This window comes from Sapajus apella, unplaced genomic scaffold (genome assembly GCF_009761245.1).
Source record: "Sapajus apella isolate SASKATOON/1434 unplaced genomic scaffold, GSC_monkey_1.0 scaffold18, whole genome shotgun sequence".
In the NCBI taxonomy this organism is placed as follows: domain Eukaryota; kingdom Metazoa; phylum Chordata; class Mammalia; order Primates; family Cebidae; genus Sapajus; species Sapajus apella.
Genome location: NW_022436958.1, coordinates 4,512,876 through 4,539,434, shown reverse-complemented (window position 1 = coordinate 4,539,434; position 26,559 = coordinate 4,512,876). Strand labels below are relative to the sequence as shown.

Genomic DNA, 26,559 nt, shown 5'->3' with positions numbered 1-26,559 from the left:
TTGTTTTCTCCTTAGAAACAGAACTTCACTTTTAGCTTGACATATTGCAATCCATAAGTTATCACATTTTCCAGCTTTTCTTATAGCTAGGTGTTGTCATGTGACTAAGTTCTAATAATGTAGATAGAAGCAGAGTGTTATGTGGCACTTCCAAGAAAATTGTTCAAGGGTAATTTTCTTAACATGGAAGGGCTTCTTCCTTTGTCCTTCTGTCCCTTTTCCTCTGGTCTGCAAGGTTATGGCTTGAGCTTTAGTGGTCATGGATGGTGGAGCAGAAGATAGAAATGTCAGTTCCTGAAGACCTCAGCTGGCCACCTGTACTGCCTCCTCAATACCTCTCCAATATAAAAACATAATGATCTATCACATTTAGCCATAAATTACCATGGACCAACTGTGCTCTAGAGCAGAAGGTGGTATGCACCCTAGGTCAGGCCATTCTCCCTTGTGGTACTGGAGGTAGGAATCCAGAATTAACAGCTTCACCAGGTATGAGAACAGTAGTTTCCAAAAACAAAACAAAAATTAAAGTTGATTAAAACAATAAGAATGTTATATATTTACTACGTGCATATCCACAAAAAAAAAAAAATGTGCCAGTAAACCCTACCTGCTACAGAAAAGAAGGCAGAGAATATTTCTTCTCACGTGTGTCACCACTTTGAGGGAAATTGTAATCAGTCAAGGAGATTTAGAACATTTGCAAAACAGCATATATAGTTATTTTTTTTTCCTTATAATGTAAAAAAGAGATGTTGAGGAGTCTTTAGAATGAGAGAACAAAATTGCACAAGGTTGATTTAAAAAGAGAAAATAATGACTTATCTATAAAAGGTCATGCTTTGATAGTTAACAGGTAGTAAACCTGCGACCCAAGAGAAGATGAGGTCTTCTACAAAAGAAAGTTTGCCAGTTCTAACTCCATCCTTCTGACTCTGTAATGCTATAATCTGGAAATCAAAGAAGCAGGGAGCTGCCATGACTGAAGCTTAACTTCATTTTTCTCATAGTTCTTTTTACTTCAGTATTTCCATGACTATATTTATTCTTTTTTTTTTTTTTTTTTGGTATCCAACATTATTACCTGTTACCCAACTGTTTGTAGTCATTGTGTTTCCTGAAATAGAAGATGGCAAATGATAACTACAAAAGAACAGTAGCAAGAATGACAAAACTCCATATTTCCAATATTTTTCTTTTCTTTCTTTCTTTCTTTTATTTTTTTTGTTTGAGATGGAGTTTCCCTCTTGTTGCCCAGGCTGGAGTGCAATGGCACAGTCTCGGCTCACCATAACCTCCCGCCTCCCAGGTTCAGGTGATTCTCCTGCCTTAGCTTCCTGAGTAGCTGGGATTACAGGCATGTGCCACCATGCCTGGGTAATTTTTTATATTTTTAGTAGAGACGGGGTTTCACCATGTTAGCTAGGATGGTCTCCATCTCCCAACTTCTGATGATCTTCCTGGCTCGATCTCTTTTGTAGAAAGTAGCTGGGATTACAGGCATGAGCCACTGCACCCAGCCTCTAATATTTCTTAATCCCCAAATTAAGGTCCTCTTCCTAACTTTACTCTAAAATGGTTTTATGCATTATATTTTCAAACTAATAGAAAACTTCAAAAAAATAAGGTAACAAACTTTTTTCTGGTCAGCTGAATAAAACACATGGCCAACTTACAAGTGGTATTTCATTTTCTAAACAACTAAAACATTAATCAATAGTGAAACAGTATACAATTTCAATCTGTTTAGGTAGTTACTTATTTATTATTTTGTGACATATTTAATATACAAAAAATTTAAATATACACACAACAGGCTTCATATCTCATCCTTATTGAAGAGCCGATCGTTTTCCCCAATAAGATAATGTATTCATTTTAATGTCTGCCACAAAGCTAACAAGAAAAGCAAATGTAGAGTAGGAAACTTAGACTCCATCTCTACAAAAACATAAAAGAAAACAGGTTAGTCAGGCTTGGTGGTATGTGCCTATAGTCCAGGCTACTTGGGAAGCTGAGGTGGGAGGATCACTTGTGTCCAGGAGGTCCAGGTTGCAGTGAGCTATGATTGCACCATTGCACTCCATCCCGGATGACAGAGCAAAATACTGTCTCTGAGAAAAAAAAAAAGTTATATATGAAAGTCCTACATATAACATTTTAATTGTTAGATATTAGTGGAAAAAATTGTGGCGTATGTTTATTTAGAAAGTTTTTAAGAGAAAAAAATGGTACAGAAAGTATGAAAGCATGAAAATATCCGTTAATTCACAGATTAAAATAACACCTTTGGCACTCCTGAAGAAGGTGAAATTTTAGATAACATTAGAATTTATATCCTGTATTCTGATTCACATTTATTGTAGTTAGGATACATAGGAAAGCACTGGTCTTTACTAAAAATACAAAAACTAGCTGGGTATGGTGGCATGTGCCTGTGGTCCCAGCTACTAGGGAGGCTGAGGCAGGAGAATTGCTTGAACCCAGGAAGTAGATGTTGCAGTGAGCTGAGATCCTGTCACTGCACTCCAGCCTGGGCGACAGAACAAGACCCTGTCTCCAAAAAAATACAAACAAACAAACAAAAAATTTATTCTTTTGAATCCTTGCAATGATTACACAATTTAGTCTGGCTCATTGAATCTGCATTTTTACATAAGCAATAGGGCAGAGGAAGCAATCAGTTATGCATTTGTCTCAGGTGAACAGAGAGATGACCTTCTGCCCCCACACCTGTGAAGATAAACTCACAGTTTAGATTGCCAGGGTGAAATTCAACAGAACTATTTTAGGGCAAATATCTTGAGGTCCTCAAGGAATTTCCTTGTGAGCAAATTGTGAAGGAGGTATGTAACTCTTTTTTTTTTTTTTTTTTTTTAATCATTGTAGCTATGGTATTTAAGAATGAAATGAGAGGCAGGCCTGCCTGACGTAATTCCCAGCTTGACTTTTTTCTTGTCTTAGTGATTTTAGGGTTCTGAGATTCACTTTTCTTTTGCATATGTAAATATTCTTCTTTTATTATCATTTAAGGGACTGAATCTCAAGCAGTTCGATCATTTGCTCAATGCTACATGTTGAAAAGGGAAGTAGCAACTAGAATCAATCCAGGCAGTCTCACTCCAGCCATGGTGTCCTTTCCATTACTTTGGGATATGTGCAAAATCTTGAAAATATCTTAAAATTTATGTCATTGATGAAAATAAATAATAGAATAATCCTGTCTTATTTTAATTATGAAACAGAATGAATACATGGTAGCCTCAAATGCCAAATAAATGAATTTCTGAAAAAAAATAGGCCTTTTTTTTTTTTTTTTTTGCTGTTACTTATAGTTAATTAGTATAGAGCATTTAAATTCTGGGGCTTAAATTCTGAGGCTGTAAGGAAGTTTTTGTTTTTGTTTTGTTTTGTTATTTTACAGGCAGTTCTCTGTGATTCATACTACTTTCCCATTCTGAAAATACCTAAGTATTCAGGGACTAAATGAATAATATTTTATCATGATGTAATTGTTTCAATTTTTTTTAACTCCTTGGAATCCTGATAACAAGGTCATTTTTAATTAAAACAAAATGAAATGCATAGATCTTATTCAGTTCGATGAGTTTTTTTCTGCAGCATACAAAGTGTAGCAGAAAAATACAAACAAGATACAGAAACTTCTCTTCTTCCCAGATAGTTCCTTCCTGTTTCTTTCAATCCAGAACCAATAATTCTTGTAACACCATGGATTGGTTTTGCTTGTATTTGGATTTTATATACATAGACATGGTATGCGTTATTTTGTTTATGGGTCTTTTATTTGCATAATGCTTTAAAAATATTTTTGACATATGGTGTGTTAAGAACTTACGTTTTTTAATTATTTGGTAATATTTCATTTTATGAATATATTCCAATTTGAATTATTTTAGTAGCTAATTGACGTGCTAAGTTTGCTTATCATAATCAGAATGTTTATAGCAATAACATTTCTTATACAAATTAGTTTTATAAATATTTACTTTTATTGTTCTTGGATGAAGACATACATGTAAAATTGCTGAGTCACATGGTAGATATGTTAAACTTTATGAAAACCAGCAAGAGAGCCTAGGTCCTCTATATTCTCACAAAAATTAGATACATTTTTTTTTTTTAATTTGAGTAGTTCCGGTAGAGATGTAGTGGTATCTCATTGCAGTTTTCATTTGCATTAGCTTGATGACTAATAATTGTGAGAATCTTTATTTGCTACTAAAATATGGTTTGTGTGTGTGTGTGTGTGTGTGTGTGTGTCAAGTTTCTGTTTAAGTGTTTTGCCTGCAAATGGGTAGGCTGTATACGAATTTTTATATATTCTAAATCAGTCCTTTCCAAGATATGTATGTGATAAATCTTTGTATTTAATAATATGTTCTTCATCCATTTAGTTGCTTAATGGTGTCTTTTAAATAGGAAAACATTTTTTGTTGAAGTCCAATTTATCAATTTTTTATTTTATTGTGAATCTTTTTTTTTTTTTTTGTTGGAGGCTTGTCCAAGTAACCCTTGTCTTTTCCAACATTATAAGAATATCTTCCTATATTCTAGAAATTTTATATTATGTTTATACTCTCAACTTTTTTTAATGTATGGCATGGGGTGGAGATTTACGTTTTTTATAAAGATAACCACTTGTTTCAGTAATATTTGTTTTAAAACATTTGCCTTTCTTAATTAAATAGACTAGAGGTCTTTGTTGAAACTCAGTTGACCATATGTACATTATTTGATCTTTATTTATTTTGTTCAATACTATGTTCTTTGATTACTGTAGCTTTATAGTAAGTCTCACAATTAGGTGCTATAAATTCTCCAGCTTTATTTTTCTTTTCCAATAACTGTTTCATGATTCTACAACCTTTGCATTTCCATGTAATTTTACAGCAGTCTTATCTATTTCTTCAAAAATAACTTGCTATAATTTGACAGTGATTACACTAATTCTATATATCACATTAGAAAAAATTAACATTTTTAACAGTTTTAAATTTTCTAATACACAAACATGATATGTATCTGCATTTCTTAGGCATTATTCAATTCTTCTCAGCAACGTTTTATTGTCTTCAGTATAAAGATCATACATAAATTTTGCTAGATTTATTCATAGGCATGTGTTTTTTCATTGATACCATTGCCAGTTTGTTTCATTTTTGTTTATTGCTAACCTATAAAGATACGATTAAATTTATATATTGATCTTATATTCTATTACCTTCTTAAATTTGTTTATTACTTTCAGTAGTTAGTAGATTCATTTGGGTCTAAAGAGAAACTTAAATTCCACTCTCAGTATTGTTTTTTTATTTTACTTCTCCATGTGTTCCTTCCAGAGACATCCCTAGGGCCAGATTTTTAAATCCCTTTTCAGAAATATCCCATGCATATGTAAACACCAATAGTTTTACTTTATACACCACATGTAATTCTACTATTGAAACGTCTCTCATCTTACATTTCTAGGAGGATCAAATTTATTAATAGTATCATATATATTACATGATAATATATTTAAAATAAAAGCAAGTTTCTAAATATATTTGTTTTCTCCATACTTGTGATACTTGAAAAAGGGAGTAATGAGATATTTGAATGCTATTTAACAATATAAGTTAATATAAAACATTACATATGAGTATTTTAATTACTCTGGAGGTAATATAATGTGGAAATATATATGTTCTGTTTTACATCATTTTTTTTAGCCAGTGATTTTTAATTTTGGCTTCTCATTGGAATCGTAGACTAGCTTTAATGAATACTGATGTCTGAATTCCACCGCAGAGCGTTTGATTTTATTGGTTTGATATAGGATATGGTTTGGGCAAAGAGATTTTTTAAAGTTCCCCAAGCGATTTTAATGGGTAGCCAATTTGAGAACTGACATTTTAGGCCTTACTCATACAGTTTCCCCTCTAAAATGTGTTTCTTTGTGTGTGTGCATGTGTGTGTGTATGTGTGTGTGTGTGTGACATCAAGGGAGGTTTGAAATGCAGAACAATGCTATGTAATTTGTATTTGTAATTTTTACAAGTAATTTCATGGATCAAAAAAGTTAAATAACTTGGAAACATAAAATTTGTATAACCTTACATAAAGCAATTAATATTTCCTGCATTACTATTTCTTCACGCCCCCAAAGGAAATCTTAGCAATGAGCTCTTACTTGTTTTTGTTAAGAAATAGGTGCAGATACTTTTAAACTCAATCTATGATACAAATGTTTAAATATAGAAAAAAAAATACGAAAGGGATTTAGGAAAAAAAAAAAACACCAATTAAATTGATTGTCAGTACCAAATATTAACGTTTAGCAGTCAAGGAGAATTGTGCTGAGGGTCCTGAGGGTCAATGTTGTAAAACTGGATTACATGGGCTATTTTTCTTGTTCACTCTGATCTTTCTTATATTCTAAAAAATTAAGACATTATTTTAAAATGGTACAAGCAGGCAGGGCAAGGTGGCTCACAGCTGTGATCCCAGCACTTTGGGAGACTGAGACGGAGGATCACCTGAGGTCAGGATTTCATGACCAGCATGGGCAACATGATGAAACCTCATCTCTACTAAAAATACAAAAATTAGCCAGGCATGGTGGTGTGCGTCTGTAATCCCAGCTACTAGGGAGGCTGAGGCAGGAGAATCACTTGAACTTGGGAGGCAAAGGTTGCAGTGAGCAGGGATTGTGACATTGCACTTCAGCCTAGGTGATAGAGTGAAACTCCATCTCAAAAAAAAAAAACAAAAATAGTACAAGCAACATATACAAGGACTAAATAAGACTAATATTTATACTTAGAGCAGTATTTTCAGAGTTTATTATAACTGACAAATGAAATAGTCATCCAAATTGTTCAGTACAAAACCTCATATTTTCAGTGGTCATTCAGCCTAACAGATTTCCTGATTGACTGAGGTCTGTAGAATGCTACATTAGAAATTCTGCAGAATTTGGAAAAATATTTAAATCTAAAGTTAAATATAACACAAAGTGGATATAATATAAAACATATGACATTGCACAGGACATAGGTTATATTCTGAATAATTATTAGCAGGCAGGAAGAAAAGGAGGAAGCGAAATTCAGGCAATACTATTTTTCTTAAGTAGAAAAATGCATTTGGAATCTATCATGAGAATTTCTCTAATAAAATGTTGCTGAAGCTGGAGCTGGATATAAATTCCTTCTTTGTCATTTAACATGTTTGTAAAATTGGAGAAATTGTTTAAATATTTTGAGAATTATTTTCCTTATATACTTAAATAAATAATACTTCATAAAAATACTATGAAGGTTGAGTGTGATCATGTATATGAAAATAATTAGCTAAGAGTCAGGCTGGATCCTCAATAGATGCTCAGTATTTAATTTTCATAAGTATACCTAAGTCACTTTTGCTTTTGCAATGTTATTTGGGCCTGAATTCTATAAGTTGCCTTTTGAAGTAAAGTTTAAGAACTACCACCAGTAACTTACCCACTCCCTTAGCTAATTTATTTTACTAGTCAGAGACTGGAAGCACTTCACCATCTGTCTCTGGTATGGCTGATGAGTTGATCTAAGTACATGAAAGGGAAATGTGTTCTAAATTGTATATTGAGTCTTATAAGTTTATTATTTTAATGTTACTTATTTCATAATCTTGATACTTCTGAAACTCACTATTCAGTGTGCTTCATAGACAAAAGGCAATATTGTCGCCAGCCAGCTCCTTAGAAACTCAGACCTACTGAATCCCAATTTCCACTATAGCAAAATTCCCAAGTGACTTATATGTATGCACATTAAGGTTTAATGGGGCACTGCTTTAGCTATATATAGTTTAATATTACTCTTAAAATACATGTGATTTATACTTTAAATAAATTCTTATTACATGCATTCTGATTCTGGCTGATACAGATGTAAGTTACATTTGTTGTAAAAGCGCTAGATCAGGAGTAGAAGCACACTTCTTTTATGTGGGCTGTGCCATTTAATGATAGTGAAAATTTATTAAGTTTCTAAATTTCCAAAAGTTTCTACTTCACTATCTGTAATGTGAATGGCTAGTTAATACGTTTCCTGGTGGAAACGTTGAAAGGTTCATGTGAAATGGCATATAATTAGTGTTCAAACTCTGTACACATGTAAGGCATTATTATAATCTATGAGTGTATGAGTGGACAGTGTCCAGGACTTACAAAGAGCAACTAATCACACACAGATCAATTATGAATAAGAGCTCCTTAGCATAATTTTAATTTTTTTTTTTTTTTTTTTTGAGATGCAGTTTCACTCTTGTCACTCAGGCTAGAGTGCAGTGACATGATCTTGGCTCACTGCAACCTCCTCCTCCTGAGTTCAAGTGATTCTCCTGCCTCAGCCTCCCAAGTAGCTAGAATTACAGGTGCCCTCCACCATGCCCAGTTAATTTTCTGTATTTTTAGTAGAGACGGGGTTTCACCATGTTGAGCAGGCTGGTCTTGAACTTTTGACCTCAGGTGATTTGCCCACCTCGGTCTCCCAAAGTGCTGGGATTACAGGCATAAACCATCAAGCCCAGGCAATTTTGATTTTTTAAAACAGATTTGTGTTGACTTTGATTGGATGATCCAATCAATTTCTTACTTGTTAGCTCACAGTGAAAGAAGCATGAACAGTAGCAACATAAAACAAGACAAAAAGATGAATTTTACTTGGCACTGGCCTTCAGTTTTTCCTAAGGATGCTTCTCAGTAACTGAATTAAGGAAACATTAAATGCCATGAATTTGGCATAGCAGTCAGGACATCGTGGGGGATGGCTTCATGGAAATCTACAATGCAAACTCTGGTTCTTTCCATTACAGATAAAAAGACTTGTGGGCCTCATGAATTCCAGTGTAAAAACAACAACTGTATTCCAGATCACTGGCGGTGTGATAGCCAAAATGACTGCAGTGATAATTCAGATGAAGAAAACTGTAGTAAGTAACTCTTGCCTAATAATGTTGCAAGCTTGACAGCCCATTCAATAAGCAGGATGGCAATTTTTAGTTCCGTTAAGGTATAAATTCGAACCCATCTGTCCTATGGCTTACATTTTTATACATATATTCACATTTGGACAAGAATGTTCAGACTACATTGACTTGAATCTCAAATGGTAGAATTATTCAAATATTCATCCTGGGAGTTATTTTCTTACAGTGTTCAGAATTGGTATGAAAGTGTCATGAGGTTTAATGCAACCCATTAGTATGCAATGCAGGAAACCCTTGATGCAAGTTCCCACAATGAGTTGAATGATGTGGAGTCACTACAAAACGTCTCATTCTTTAACAAATAGTATTCATTTCCTTTCAGTCTCAAATCCTTTTACACTACAAATTCACCCATGAGCATATTTCAGTGAAATATTATTTATTCCCTCTAGAGCAGTCAATACCTTATATATTCAGGATGCATTTCTCTGAAAATAGAATAACACTATTGTTATCATCTGTCTTCTGCATTTTATGTGATAAATTTTTAAAACAATAATTATCCCTAAATTTTACTTTCTGAACAGTATGGCAGTATATGCAGTATCTCTAGATTCTAGAGTTCATTTCTTTTGAGACAAGGTCTCCCTCTGTTGCTCAGCCTGGAGAGCAGTGGCATGATCACGACTCACTGCAGCCTTGATCTCCCAGGATCACGTGGTCCTCCCACATCAGTCTTCCAGCTGGGACTACGGAAGCATGCCACCATACATGACTAGTTTTCTTTACTACTTGTAGAGACGGGATTTTGCCATGTTTCCCAGGCTGATCTCTAACTCTTGGACTCATGCGATTCACCTTGGCCTGCCAAAGCGTGGGGATTACAGGCGTGAGCTGCCACATTCGGCATGAATATATTTCCTATTGGCACTTTTATATACTGTCATTTAAACAAAGAAAGCTATACAAGCATGTTTGAAATAAGATAATAATCAAATTCCATTTATTAAATATTTATATTCTGCTATTTCCAAGAAGAGTTGATGCAGATTAATAATGATAATGTCTATTCTTACAGACATCTCATTGCACTAAGAGCATTCATTTCCCCAGAGGCAGAGACTAAATCTACACAGGAATATGTTACATTAAAGCATATAATTAGTAGAGTGAAAGCCTTAATAAAACATTTGGATATTTGGCTTACAAAATACCAACTAATGTTTTGGATAACTTTCAAAACTTAATCTGACCTGTTTTGGGGAATGAAGTATATTAAGTACGAAATCTCTGGATTATTGTGATTACAGACTACTCTGAATATAGAAACTTTTATAACACCCTCTTCACATAAATACCTTCCAACAGGTCATAGTCTTTAGAAGGATAAAGAACATTTCTGAGAGTCAATAGAGTTTTAGATTTGTTTAATCACCAGTGTTTAAACACTATTTATGGAAGTTCTCTGATCCACTTAATGTTTAAAATAAAATTCTGATGGGGTGGAACTTTTAGGGATAGAGGCATAAATACAAAACAAAAACAAAAACAAAAAAACACCACAATTATTCAGATGCTTTCTGCTTCTTTATAAACCAGAACTCAAGTGTACAAATGTCTACTTACCATAGTTATTGATATATTTGGTGTTAATCATCAGTAAGATAACTGAAAGCAAAGGCCTAATAATGGAAGGATGTTGAAAGCAAAAGAGAGGCCAACTCTGGAGACTTTTGTCTTGGAGAACTTTTATTCAGGGGGTGATTGAATATATGTGAGAAGTTGGCCTACTGCTACAATAAGAAAAGAAGGAAGAGCTAGCCTGCTTCTGAGTCTGCTGGAGTTTTCCAAGTGCCTGAATATCATTGTATTGACATCTGAAAGTCAGCCTTTGGCACAAGAAAGCAAGGAGAAAGAACATTGACTCTCACTTGTAACTGTGGAAACTCAGTGATAAATCACTGTAGTCACAGTGCCCTTAAGAAAAAGCAAGGGAAGTGGTTCCAATATCAAGCATTCCAGTATAAAATACCCAATTATGTGTGGTTCTCTTTCCGTTTCTGTTCACTCTGAGCTTGTTGCCTAAGACAAGTAATATTGATGAAGTTGCAGAGGAGAGATGACAGTGAACCAGAATGAAGTATTTTAGAGTTGTAATATGGAAGAGTAGAAGTCATATATATGGGACAAGTATGACAGTATGTTCACATCTTATGCATGTAAGAGGAGTGTCACAGTATGTTAGGGCAAATATCAAAGAATATTCACATGTTTTGAACATGTAAGAGCATGTAAGAGGATGGATCAAGGGATCTAGATAATTGAATATGGTTTGAAGATACTATTTTGAATAGGCCAGAACAAATGGGAAGGTTTCAACATTGACAATACCAGTAGTCCTACATAGGCAGAAATTCAGTCAATAAAGAATGAAAACATAATTTAATTGTATCTATAGTAAGCACCAAAATATTAGCCATATAGAAACAAGCCTTAGAAAAATAAATACTATTGCTTTACTAAAATCTATCAAGATATTTGCTATTTTTAACTACTAAAATAATTGTAAACACAGACACACACACACATGGTCCTAATATATTAGGGCCACGCTATATGTTGTCTTATTTTCTAAATATTATTGATTGATGGTATGCACTTTGGTTTACATTTGGCAGTTATTGTTAGCTATTGTTAAGTAGTGAAATATATAACAGACATAAAAGTCAACCTATATCACCATGTGTTGCTTAATAGTGAGGATACATTTTGAGAAATTTGTTTTTAGGCAATTTTGTCATTGTGTGAACAACATCAAGTGTACTTAACACAAACCTAGATGGAACAACCTACTACACACCTAAACTATATGGTAGAGCTGATTGCTCCTAGGTTACAAGCCTATACAGCGTGTTACTGTACTGAATACTACAGGGAATTTTAACACTGTACTATGTATTTGCCTACCTAAACATTGAAGAGGTACAGGAAAAATATTATAATTTATGGCACCACCACTGTATGTTGTTGGAAACATTATTATGTAACACATAACTGTAGTTGAAAAATAATAGCAACCTAATTTAAAGTGACTTTTGGACTTATTTGTTTATGAATCTGATTTCATGCATTTATTTTTTAAATTGTGTTGGAGATAGTCCAGTGATAGTTCTGGGAAGAGTTCAAATAGTAGTGGGGTAATTAACTGCCGACTATGTTTTAAATTTAATATGCTTTCTACATGTTATATTTACATAGGATAATTACTTCATTGTCATTTTAGCATCCTCTGCTTATCATTTCCCTCGTTAAGTGTTCAGCAGGGACACTTTGCTTCAACAATTATTTCTGCTCTTTAAAACAAGAAAATCTCATTGTCATTGGAATTGTTTTGTAATCTGGATCAGAGTTTTTAAAATACTTGAGAAATCCCAACATCTATACTATCTTTATCAACAAAAAATAGTATTTGTCATATATGCCATCTAAGTTACTGATATACAAAATAAATTACTTTATATCTTTGCATTATTAAGATGTAACTAAAAATCAAATAGATTTTAAAGTAACAAGTAATTTAAAATCTAGGTTTACATAGACAGACAAGCTGCTTCAGCTTTATTTGAATTTCTAGTACTGTTACACTGAATTTCTATTAGATTATTTGAATAGAGTGTAAGTTATACTAATTGTATTCTAAAAATTCTTGTCAGATGTTTACATCGACATTCATATAACTTTTGAGCTTGTCACCAAGAGTTTTTAAGATAGTAGGGAAAGTGAAGTCTGGAGGTCTTTCTACTCTGTGCCATTAACTCTATGGCTATGAAAGCCACTTTAATTTCCTGAACATAATTTTCTTCAGTTTTGTGAAAGATGACTTCTAAAGCTGTTTTCAATTTTGTGCTTATATGTTTTTGCCTCTATCAGTATTGAAGGAAATGATCAGTCTACATAATGCCCCCATATTTTATTCTTTTTTTTTTTTTTTTTGAGACAGTTTCTCTCTGTCGCCCAGACTGGAGTATAGTGGTGCTGTCTTGGCTCACTGCAACCTCCATCTCCTGGGTTCAAGTGACTCTCCTGCCTCGGCCTCCCAAGTAACTGGGATTATAGGCGAATACCATGGCGCCCAGCTAATTTTTGTATTTTTAGTGGAGAGGGGGTTTCACCATGTTGGCCAGGCTCGTATCGAACTCCTGACCTCAAGTGATCGGCCTGCCTCGACCTCCCAAAGTGCTGGGATTACAAGTGTGCGCCACCATGCCCAACCCTGTATGGCCCCCTATATTTAATTCTTATTGAAGAATCCCAATTAGCCTTCTGAAACATGGAAGGAAAGTAAACCCTGCGAAAGATTCTTGGTTGCCAATCTGGCTTATCTCGGTGAGATACATGGAAAACCTGGTTAATTGTTCACGTGTGCAGTTTACCATCTACTACTGATCCAGGAATATAGGTAATGTCAGAGAAAATTAGCATGGAAATAACTTTTTAGAAATACAGGAGAAAATGTTACACTCAATTTTTTTTTTCCAGATGAGTTAGCTTTCACTACAGTCATTTTTTTTGTTGTTCTCTTTCACAAGAAAAATAGTATCATGACAAAGTCTGAAAATTGGTCTTTTACTTTATCCAGAAAAGATCAAAGTTAAGATAAGCAATAAGGAAAAATTCCTTAGGACTTTCTGTGATAACTAAATTACATTTTCCTCAAAAGGGAGTTTCTTTTAGAGCTATCTAGTGGCAAAAGATTCTGAGATATATAGATGATCATTAGAAATAGACTATGTATCCTATACCTTGATGGTATTTGTGTTTATATAAATAATTCATTATTATTATTCAGAGGTAGATTTGCTGGCATTTTTAAAAACATGATAGAAACACGCAGAATTTCCACTTTCCCTGAAAAACTTTTGCAAGCAAATCGCTCAGTCTTTTTACTGCCATTTTGAAACGGAATAATTAATAATGTTAGGACAAAGTCTCTAGAAAATGAGTGTTCTGTGGAACTCGGGCAAATACTTTCAACTACTGGCTTGATAACTTTTTTTAACCTAACATCAACAACTTTCAACACTTTGTATAACAAAGCGTGTTGAGGCCTGTGAAGCCTTTGCTGTTTAGCGCATAATGAACACACTTTGAAATAGGATAAAGACAAATTAGAACATTAGAAGAAAAATTAGTCCCATTCATGCTACTCCCAATCCTATGAAATTAAATGTTTCTTCTGCTGTCTTTAAATATGTAAGTATGATATGTTTTAAATTTGCTCTTTATTCTTTTCATGAAAAAAAAAAATGAACGTGTTTCAGTATAATTTCTTCCCTCTAAGAATAAAACTGCATGTGTCTGCAACCAGAAGGGTGAAACAGCCTCAGTGTGGAATGATGATAAGAGCAAATGAGTTTTCTCTTGTTATTATTAATAAAATAGATATTGCTCGCCATGTACCTTAGATAAGTAACTTGATTTTCCAGGGATTTAATGTGAATCACTGTAATATGTGAGCATTTATTTTTTCCTCAATTGTATGGGAGGCAATGATATAGCCTACCAGGAAAAAGTGCAGGCGCTGGTATCGGGTTGTCTTGATTCAAGTTCAATTAGTAGTTTTTCTGCACGCTTGATGATCTGAAGTACATTATTTTCTCTGTGCCTCAATTTACTTACCTAAAAATGGTGTAAGTACAGCACATTCCTTAGAGAGTTGTTATAAAAATTCACTGGTGAGTTAATTCAAGTACTTTGCATTAACTTTACCTAGTACCTAATAACAAATAAGCAATTGGTAGATGATAATTATTATTACTGCTATAATAAATAATATTAGTATTAATAAAGTTATATTTCAGCTTAAAGCATAATCTATGTGAATATCTTATAAAAACAAAAAGGGAAATTTCTATTGTCTCATTTACTAAATAAAGCAATGTAGGAACATGAGAAGATTATCTATTTAAGGGCATTCCCCCATTCTGTCAAATGGCACCTTGTCTTTTTCATACCTTGAAGGTCAGGTTTTAAACTAAGTAGCAGAGTAGAATGAACCCTTTTTTTTTTTTTTTCTTTTTGAGACAGAGTCTTGCTCTGTCGCCCAGGCCGGAGTGCAGTGGCACAATCTCGGCTCACTGCAGCCTCCGCCTCCCAGATCAAGCAATTATCCCACCTCAGCCTCTTAAGAAGCAGTGATTACAGGCACCTGCCACGAAGCTAGGCTAATTTTTGTATTTTTAGTAGATATGGGGTTTCACCATGTTGCCCAGGCTGGTCTTGAGCTCCTGACCTGAAGTGATCCACTAAACTCGGCCTCCCAAAGTGCTGGAATTACAGGAGGGAGCCACTGCACTTGACCCTGAAAGGGCTTCTTTATATAGAAACGTAGGAGTCTTCAGGATACCAAACCACCAAAATGTTACTCTATAAGTAGGAACCAATGGATTGTGTAGAGAAAAATCCAAATGCAGACTAATTTACTCACAATCTTTGTGCAGAAAATCAGGCATCATACGGATATTCCTTAATGTCTGTTAGTTATTCCTTCTTGATCCAGATAAGAATTTTATTATGTGTGACACAATTTTAAATGCAATGAATGAATAGAGGCAACAAGAAGAGATCTTTCATCGTGTAAGATATCAGTCCTCTTTAGAGAACAAAAACAAAACAAGAGATGATATCCAGCAGTCATATTGATTACTTGCAGAAACAAATTTCTAAAATCCTACTTCATTTTCCAGATGAATCATATTCAAATAGGAATTAAGCCAAGTGGTAAGTCATTACTATTTGGCTTATGCCCTATGTAGAATACGGGACAGCGTAATTAAATCAATAACTGCTAAATTATCTAAATTGACAGGCAAGTGATGTAGGGCAGTAAACAATGGCATAAACAAATGTGCAGTTTTTAAAGAAGAACCTTCAACTTTTACAAACTAGCTTTGTTTAATATTATCCCTATGTACTCTTCTTGTTCCAGGAACTCCAGACTTTCTGGGGACCATACTGAGTAATTAGAATGTCTTTAGAATACATAATAAAAAGTCAAATGCGAAGGCTAGGCTAGACTCACTACCCAGTTAATAACAAACAGCCCCATGGGTACAGAGAGCCACAAAATGTGGTACTTACTTAAAGCAAATACATAAAATGACAGAGAACTTCAGCACTAAAAAGATCATTGTTATAGTATGACAATAGGTACATTTTTAGGCTTTTTATTTCATTTTATTAAACAGTACACCATTTATCTTTTGTCTTTTGTTCCAACTTGTTTTTTATAATGCCATTTTTTACCCATGACTTTAAAAATAAATTTGAAAAACTATTATATTATGTACTATAGGTGCTTCATGAGATTCTTCCTAAACAATTTATTGGTTCTGTGTGACTAACCTATTTTTTTTTCTTTAATGTTACCTCATGTCATATGTCATATAAATTTTGGAATGCACTTGCATATAATAGAATAACCCTATGCTATTTTTCTATCCCCAGAGCCACAGACATGTACATTGAAAGATTTCCTCTGTGCCAATGGGGACTGTGTTTCTTCAAGGTTTTGGTGTGATGGAGATTTTGATTGTGCAGATGGCTCTGATGAGGTAGGCATCTTTGTAAAATCAAACACAAAGAAAGCAGCTCTTTAGAACCACATTTGTAATTATTATTATTCAGTCCAGTAAGTGTGGCAAGGACAGCTCAGAAATACACTTTGCTCCTGACACACTGAGATAAGTATTATATCGATGTGCTGTGCTCCACATCCCCAGCACAGGGAATAGCTCTTGTGCTGCTATTGACAGTTAATTTTATAGTCTGTTTTACCTCAACTAGTGAATAGCTGGGTTGGGAATAGGATGTTTGGAAATCATATTCCCTATAGCTGATGCCCCTGCCATCTGTGAATTAGTTCATAAATTTGCTGCAGTATTTATAGTCAGAACTAATATTTTATGCATTTTAAAGAGTTTCTTCTCCCCAGTCTCTTTCTTCAATAGATATAGCCTTACAGACATCGATATGGGTCATCAATTTTCATGAAACCACAGGTTGAGCTTTGCTTCAGTGATGAATCACAATCCATTTATAATAAGGCCTATGTACACACAGCTTTAAGTGAAAATGTTTACAAATTCTCTGGATAATCCTAAAAACTTAGTTTGTGCTAACATTTTATAATACCTCATACAATTTGTTATTTATGCATTTATGTCTTTCTGTTACAGATATTAATTACTCCATGATGCTTTAAAAATAATAAACTACACATGATTATATATTTTTTCTCAATCAAAGCTAAAAGGACCCCAAGCTTTCATATCCCAATATCAGTTATTTCACATAGATAATAGGAGAAACACAAGGTTTGTGCAATCAAGCCTCATCAGAGGTGAAGAATAAAAGAGCTCTGTGCTCCTCGGTGTACATCATGGCTCTGGTATTACAGTGATTCCCTAGGGCTCTGCTGCTCTGCTTGACAAGCATATGTACTCACCTCTCATTACTGTCCTCCCACTGACCGTAGACATGGACAGGGGATTTTCGCTGCAGCTCTGGAGGTTTCTGTGTTTCAGTTCCCAATTCCCTAGGTATCCACTGATTTCTTGCCTCTGTGAGAGATACTACAGGTCTCTGCTATTTATAAAACCCATGAAAACCATTCCCTGTAGTACTGGACAATTCTTCCTCTTCTTGCCATTTTGGAAAGTCACAATAACCACATTCAACAGCCTAGATTTTGAAAACATACACATGTAATTTCTCACCCGAGGTCCAGCAAAACCTAAGTCTCAAGGATGCAAAGGTCACTCAAGAGAAGAAGTTGAAAAATACACCACTTCTAGTCATGGAAATAAAAAGTCAAAAAAATACAAAAGTCAAACCATTTTCTTTTATTGTACTTTAGGTTCTGGGGTACATCATGCAGGATTGTTGCATAGGTACACACATGGCAATGTGCAAACCATTTTTTTAAAAAAACACACAGGAGAGTTACAAATTTTACATTTACCAGCCACATATTTAGCTAGCATTCATTCATTTGAAAATTTTGTTAAACTTTTCTATGGCAGAAAAATACATTTTAAGTAAACTCATCCATGAAAAATATCTTGGTTTTGGTTTTGTTTACTTAATATGTATCACCAATCTGTGTAATCTGTAAAACATCAAAAGGTGGGGATATATTATTTAAGGCTTATGTATTTATCTTAAATCTTATTCACAAGATATGCAAAGTACATATACAGAATCAAACACTGCTTCTTCTTTAAAATCTTATTCATGTGAAAATGAATATCTGTATTACCACCATGTCTGTCATGCCATAAGTTGATGGGCATATTTGATGACTAAATATATCTCCATATATCCAGACATTTTCATAGTAAAGCTCAGAAGAAATGAAATTAACTGTAGTAAAGTCACTTTTCTCTACATTTATAGACGTTAATACAGTGTATATGTCATGAAGTAGCTAACACTATTGGTAGTTGATTTCTATTGTTTTTTCTTTCTACAATCTAGACAAAAAAAAAAAAGAATTGAACAAATGACTGGAAAGCAGAATTACACACAGGATACTCTCATATTAAGAACAAAAATTGGGAGAATTGTGAAGTTAAGGTTCTGTGTAAATGGAACTGATAGTATGATTAGCTTGTTAATAACAAGACAAAACAACAAAGAAGAAATTTACAAACTTAGTTCAGTCTAATTTTATAACAAGTGTTTATCTCTGTGGCACATGCACAGAACGATTATTTAAATGATTGTTTTATTTATTTTAAATTCTAATATTTGTCCTCTACATTTAGCATAATATGTTGTAAAAACAAAAAAAAGCAAATAAATCTTAAACTGCATTCATAGACTTATTTTTAATAATAATATTGCTTCTGCTAATTTGAAACATGTAGGGTGGTTCAAATACTTATTTATATCAATGCCATTAGAACTCAAAATTTAACAGTAAAAGAAAGGAGATATAAATTTAGAAACAAAAAGCTAAGTAAAAACCCTCTCATTAAATCCAAAAGACAGTGTAAAGTCCTAGAACCAATTATAACCCAACGGTAATGACTATCCTGGAATTCATCAAGTGGTCTCTAAACACCATTTTCCAATGAAAGGAAACAAAGCTTCTTTTGAGATATGCCTAATTTTAGGCCTGAAAAAATAAATTGACAACATGAGCTGCTAACATCTGCGATTATTAAGAGAGTGTACCAAGTGCACAAGAACAAACGTAAAAGAACTTGCCCTGAAAAAAGGGACAATTTGAGCATTAGAAAGAAAAATGAGTGTAAGGGATTGAAACACACACACACAATGTATAAAAATCAATGAGTTCACAACAATACTTTAAAAAGCAAAAGCTCATTAATCACTTTGGAGGTTGCGAAGGTATCAACATTCTTAAGATGTAATTAGTCCAATTCAGGATGGGAGCTTTTCTATAGTATAAATGACCTGGTTTTTCCACGTAGTAAATGGAATTTTAAAAATCTGAAGAATGAGAAATAGTTATATATTAAAGAAACTTTAATTCAAGGTATAGATTTCTTTTGAGTCCTTATTTTACCAAACAGTATTTTATACAGTTATGTAAATTAGGATTTTTAGATGGGTTGAATATTTTAAAGAATTATGGTTACTTTTGTGATATTGTCAGCTTTCTGATACTATTGTTATGTTAAAATATTCTTAATGTAAATAAGTGGAGAGATGATGGATGAAATATGCATAGTGAAGATAATTGTTGATTGAGCATAATGGGCACACAGCATATACTATCCTATTCCCTCTACTTTTTTATATGTTTTTAAATGCTTAAAACAATACAACACATCTATATACACACATACTCATACACACAAACAGAAACACACAACTACAGTGCAATGAATCTCAGATTACAGTTTTCTGATGATAAGAAAAGTACCTACACATGCTACCTTCTATATTGTTGTTCAAACACTATAGACACACCAATGCCATTGGTTATTGAGCTATTTTACTTAACCGAGCTCAGTTATTCCTCGCTTCTAAAAATATTTACTGGATAGTTACTATAATTATGTCACGGTATTAGATACTTGGTTCACAGACAGATATGATCTTTATCCTGTTAGAGCTGGGATAAAGTTACCTGAGATGTTAATTTATATTTGTTTTCTACATTTGCTAATTCATTAATTTGTTAATTCACTCAGCAGTCTGTATTGAATGCTTACTATGTCCCAGGCACTGACAGTATGAAGAATACTGTGTTGAATAAAATATATGACATCTCTTTCTTATAACATTCTCTAATGTCTTTCACACCATTTTCTATTATTTAGCTTACTATTCAGATATCCCAGATTTCTGATTATGTTTACACATAAAAAGCCTTTCTTAGGTAGTTCCATTTCTACTTAAACTGTCATCATAAAGAGAAAATTTCAGGAATTTAGGAAGTGAACTCTCCTTTCTTACGTGTGGATGAAACTGGGAAGAAGCAGCAAGTAGTAGTTGAATGTACTTTACTCACTGGGAGTTCCACAAACCATGAGATTGTTACACCTTTTGTGAAAGAAGCAAACAAGTACATTTTAGCAAAAATAGAAATTCCTTAACAACAGAAAATAAAACCCCAGTGAGACACTTCTTTGGAGTATTCCATTTCAACCACAGTGTTCAGACCCAGGGAAGGTGATTTCTAGTGAATCCAATTCACTTATCTCATATACACATCCCTAAAGGTAAATTTGCCATCTTGTTTGACTTCGACATAAAATCTGTGTATGGACTAGAAGAAGTGAAAGTTTTGACATTTTATTTCACAGTTCTTTAGAGACCAGTGTCGGGAAAGAGGAGAAGGAGAATTACAAACAAGTAAACTGTAAAAGGTGCAAAGGAAAAGAGATGGAGAAAAGAGAAAGAAAGAACACCAGGGGAAGCTTTGCCAGTGCAAAACGGATTTGTCTTAGGATTCTTGTTTGTTTCACATTCCATATCCCTAGCCTTCTACTCCCTGTAGCCAATGAACTGGATGTAGTTGCTTCGAAATTATTTTAGAAAAAAAAAATGTTTAGACACAGGATGTCACTATGTTGCCTAGACTAGAGCGCAGTGGTATTCATGTGTGCCTATCACAGCACACTACAGCCTCAAAGTTCTGGACTCAAGCAGTCCTCCGACTCCAGAGTCCTGAGTGGCTGGGGCTATTGTGCCAGCTAGAGGTCATTCTTTAACCCTGTTATTACAGCATAATCTTCATTATCACCTACAATTATTAAAATTCCATTACCCCATAACTACCTACTGAATAATAATTTTCTCGGAGTAACTTAATTAGCATGATGAAACCATAAAATTTGTGTTTGTTTTTCATTTTGTGTTTTATCATAATCCACAGGGACAAACAAAAGTGGAAAATGGTTTTAATTCTGTTATATAGTCATGGGCTTGCTTGAAATATTAGCATCTGAGCCACTTTTATATAGTAGACATGGTTCCTACACTTCTGGTTCCTAGCATAAGTTGTCTGGTCTATTGGGTTTATTCTAAAAATGTAATTTTAATTACATTTTTGTTGTTTTGGACAGAGAAATTGTGAAACAGTTGTTCCAAGATGAGTTCCAGGTTTTCTGTACATAAGTTTTTCCTGTCTTTTGAGTTTGTAGACGTTTTTCTAAAATTTTAGTTTTAATTACATCTCTGTTGTTTGTCATAGAGAAATTGTGAAACAAGTTGCTCCAAAGATCAGTTCCAATGTTCCAATGGTCAGTGTATACCAGCAAAATGGAAATGTGATGGCCATGAAGACTGTAAATATGGGGAAGATGAGAAAAGCTGTGAGCCAGGTAAGAGGATTGAAGTGATATTTAATTTTGTTAACATTTTACCTTAATAGAATTTAAATTTAAGCAGCAATATGCAGAAAACAGTGGCAAATATGTCATATGTTTACCATTTTTAAGAAATGATCTACAAATCTGTGGATACATTAATTAGTGTGTTCTTCATATGTTTTGAAAGTTTTTTGAAAGATAAGATCATTACTTATGAATGGAATCCAAGCATAATTCCGCCAAATCTGATTTTCTGGTTTCTCTATCTTATTATACCATTTGGAATTGTTTCCCCAAGATAGCCAAGCAAAATCTGTTGAAATTGTAAGTACAGTGAAAGACAGGTTTTTAGTTATGAAAACGGTTATGAAATAGAATACACTCATTTCAACATGATGTTAGCTAAGAAGAAGCATAATTGTATTGTTTGTATTTATATCTTGAGCCAAAATTTGAACAAAATTAGAAAGCAAAACCAGAAAAAAGATACATTCTCAATTTATGTGCTAGCTGGCTCTATAAATATACTCAAGACATTCAATCTTTTTATTATATATTTTAATTACATTATCTTATAGAAAAATATTACTGGTGAAAAACTATACTATAATATATGTATGACCATGAAAACATTACCTTGAGAGACCAGGTCAGAGTCACAGGTACAAGGCTCACACATTACTATGCCCCAGGACCAGGCCCAAGGGACATTTGGTTAATTGATCACATATTTCTTTCTTACTGAATACAGACATGTTATTAGACTCCTTATGAATACAGATTCCTAGGCAAACTCTGCCAATTAAAAGGAATTGGAACTCAAGGAAAAAGCTTTTTAGTATCCCTGAGCTAAGGAATTCAGACCACAAAGTTATTAAGTACGTACAATAGGCTACATAGTGGTCTAACATAAGGTTAAAAGCCTAGATGTTTGAATGTAAGCCTAGACAACTCAAGCCCATAGACAAAGGCAGCTGTTATAATTACTGTCAATTAATTAGGCTGGGTAGTATTTACATTTTGTGACTAATATGTTTATAAATATTATAAAATTGCAAATATTACACTTGTAAATAACATATGTTTAGCTGCTTGTTATTATTTTCTGTATCAGAAATGATTACTGCACATACTAACTCTGTTAATTACACATGTATATTTAAAATCCCCAAACAATACAATTCTTAGAACTTATTCAAATGCTATATTTATGTCAATCCAACCAAATGGATATCATTGGGTCTATGAGACCATGACAAGATTTCTACTTTCTGCTTTATACAGTGAATATAAGAATTAACATACTCAAAGATTACTAAATATTATTACAGCTTTGAAAGTAATTTGAGACTTTAATAGTTTAAAATAATTTAATTTAAAATTATTAAAAAAATTATGTAACTTCAAAATCAAAGGGATGAAGGATAGCAAGGTTTTTTTTTTTTTTTTCCTATGGACTATTGAGTTAAATTCTTACTGCACAGGGTATTACATCACAAAGTATATGTAATATAATGCAGTAATATTGTAAAAAATTGCAAAATTATTTATTTAAATAATTTAAATGAATCTGTAATACTAGTCATTATAGTTATATAATATAAAGTATTTTTGTTGCCGTCTATAAATTCATATATTTATGTGTTTATATGTTTTTATTTCTCATACCAGTTATTTTTACTCTATCTAAATCTCAAATTTATAATTATATTCAGCTTCTCCTACTTGCTCATCAAGTGAATATATATGTGCCAGTGGTGGATGTATGTCAGCATCTTTGAAATGTAATGGAGAATATGATTGTGCTGATGGTTCAGATGAGGTAAAACATATCGCTTAATTAAAATATTTGAACTACGTGAATTAGGTTTGGGCAAACAAATGTAATAAAAATAAAGAGAATCTTGATTCTTAGAGCAGTTTAACATGTTGGATATGTACACTGAATGCAATCATTTCAGCAAATACCTGAATCTCCATGCTGTCCATATACTAAAGCTCATTGCCATTTGTAGAGGCTATGTTCATTAATACAAAATAAAAGAAAGGCCATGGTATAACAAATCTTTAGTATTACAAGCTGCATGTTTATTTTGCCCATTTTTGTATCATTATCATTAATGAAAACTGCAGTGTCCATTTGTATTTGAACAGATGGACTGTGTGACTGAATGTAAGGAAGATCAGTTTCGGTGCAAAAATAAAGCCCGCTGTATTCCAATTAGATGGCTGTGTGATGGAATTCATGACTGTGTGGATGGCAGTGATGAAGAGAACTGTGACAGAGGTAAGGGATTTGTGTGTGTGTGTACCTGTAAGTGAGAGAATGGAAGTCAAGGTGCTGTGCAGAATGTATAGTGTGTGCTAGAGGCAGAGGATAGGATCATTAAATGCTTCTCTTTACTCTTCCAAGTTTCATTACATAATAGCCTGGTCTACATATGCAAAATCCAGATCATCGTTGGTCAGAGTGTAATCTTGATCTGGGCATGACAAACATGACCACAGTGCAAGTGTTTACTGAGTGTCTACCATTTCAGACTAGATGCCAGGTCAATCATAGCGATATGTGAAGAATACAGAGAAAGTAGCCAGTAAAACCGTGACTACAAAAGTATATTCTGAATTTTCCGTATATTTTTTCTTTCACATTGCTTGCCTTACTCTGAAAACATAGGAACAACATATGGCATACTCAATTGCACACATTTATATGCTGTATAATATATAGGTTATAGGTTGTGCCCTAAATCCCTAAATTTCTACATTGCCATATCATTGAGAAAATAACCTACATTTTTTGTCAGTCTAAAAGATAACTTTCTGTTTTGTTATATATTATTTCCCAGCTATGTGAAGACCATTTCCTGACAGAAAACATTTTAGTTGTAAACCACCGCATTAAATGCAGCGATTGCTACTACTTTAGAGTTATTTCTCAAAGCAATTGTGTGCTGAAGCTTAAAATGATCACAAATTAATCAGTGTTTGTTATTTTCATTTTGTTAAAGATAGTTTATAAATACAAAATTTCTTGTGACCTGCTTACAAAGTCTTTCAATAGATTTTACACTTCTTGGTATTTGGAAGATCATCAGTACAGATGGTACTAGACATTGCCACATGATTCAAGCCACTTGAATGTGCACTCTAGGTTTATACAGTTTAAATCTATCTAAAATATTTACTTTTGTAAATATGTAGTCACCTAAGAAAAACAATATTTTTATTTTCTTTAATATTATATCAGATGTTTATGATTAGATAATATCTCCATTCCAAACCTGATGAAGTGTTATATTATGCAGAAAAAAAATAGTTTATTATTTTGTTTGTTTGTTTGTTTAATTTACTGCTCCTTTGAAGCAGGGCTTAACTCATAGGCAGTGCACCCAGAGTTGGCCTTCAGTTTCATTTTGAATTTGCCATTCATAATAGAGAGCCATACAAGGTTAAATATCCGTAACAGCTATTTCTACCATAGGCTAAGTTCTCACACTCACTGCAATTGGTCATTCTAGAGGCAGCAAACATTTTGGACAGTCTGGCAGCATAACTCATGTGACTTTTATATTTAAAGGTTTTGGATGACAATTAAGGTTCTCCTAGTTTTCCATATCCTAGCGAATCACCTGTATCGCTCAGCCTCAATTACTACTACCAGTCTAGTTTTTCTCCCATTGCTCCTTGCTTGGGCAGGCATAATGCCACTTAGCTGGTTTTTAATACATCCTATTCACTGTTACAAGGTTCATCTTTATATAAGATGGACTTATATAGTGTCCCTTTGATTATATCAGTTTTTACTTAAGGCACCTGGTTACATAGAAACAATTCAACCTAGTAATCAGGGTTACAAGAGAATGATCCCATTTTACCCTCCCAGGCTTACCTTCTACCGCGCCTCTTTATGTGTTATATCCTAGCAAAGTGGAAAATCTCAAGTACCTTTGAGATCCAAAATTATTCTACTAAATATTTAATGTTAATGACTGAAAAAGAGTTGAGAGCCTTTAATTCAATCATTTACAAATGTTTCAAAGTCTCCTTCCTCTCCATTCACACTTCTAACTTGGTTTTCTCTGCTGCTAGGTAATTAAGTTTCAATTACACATTTTAGTGGTTAGATTATTCGATCCCATATGAATGTAACTTAAGGCATTACCAGTTTCAGATTTCTAGTATTTAATTTATTCCCAGGAAGTGGCTTAGGTATTGGATAAAGGTATTTTAAGGCATTGAGGAAATGGGATGTCAGAATAAGCACCTTTTCTATTAAGTCTTACTTCCATTTATCTTCAATCTGGATACATGAGCTAATAAGAGCTGAGTGTTGGGCCTGGAAAGTAAGAGAGCTGAAGGACAGGCATGACACATTTTCCCAAAGAATCAGTTTGACTAGTTTACTTTAAAAGACAAAAGTCCAAAATACTCTGGAATTAAAAGCAGCATTCGCATTTTTAAAGGTAAAATATATGGCCTTAAGGAAGTATGGTGCTTGTTCTGGCCTGAGCTTTCAAAATTTGCACTTTATGTAAAGCTGCTGGAAAATATCGGGAGGTTCTCTTTTGAGTAATTGCCAGCTAAACAACATGTAAGCTAGTCAAATAAATTATAAAGTATTATCATGTATTAAGGCTTCTCTCAACCTAATTAAGATGAGAACTCTATATGTTTATTTTCGGTGATGATGCACTTGACCAGATTTATATGAACTTGCCAAGGCCTCTGTTACAAT

At 33.6% G+C, this 26,559-nt stretch overlaps 1 protein-coding gene across 2 annotated transcripts in view; it reads left to right on the top strand.

Moving 5' to 3' along the window:
- The window catches only part of LRP1B (LDL receptor related protein 1B), a 1,894,725-nt gene that overhangs the window by 1,726,181 nt on the left and 141,985 nt on the right, over positions 1 to 26,559 (top strand). For both annotated transcript variants that reach the window (XM_032286208.1, XM_032286207.1), the window contains exons 67-71: positions 8,860 to 8,976; positions 16,480 to 16,586; positions 21,704 to 21,833; positions 23,537 to 23,643; positions 23,976 to 24,108. In XM_032286208.1, coding sequence (XP_032142099.1) covers positions 8,860 to 8,976; positions 16,480 to 16,586; positions 21,704 to 21,833; positions 23,537 to 23,643; positions 23,976 to 24,108 — 594 coding nt within the window. The remainder of the gene's footprint in view (positions 1 to 8,859; positions 8,977 to 16,479; positions 16,587 to 21,703; positions 21,834 to 23,536; positions 23,644 to 23,975; positions 24,109 to 26,559) is intronic.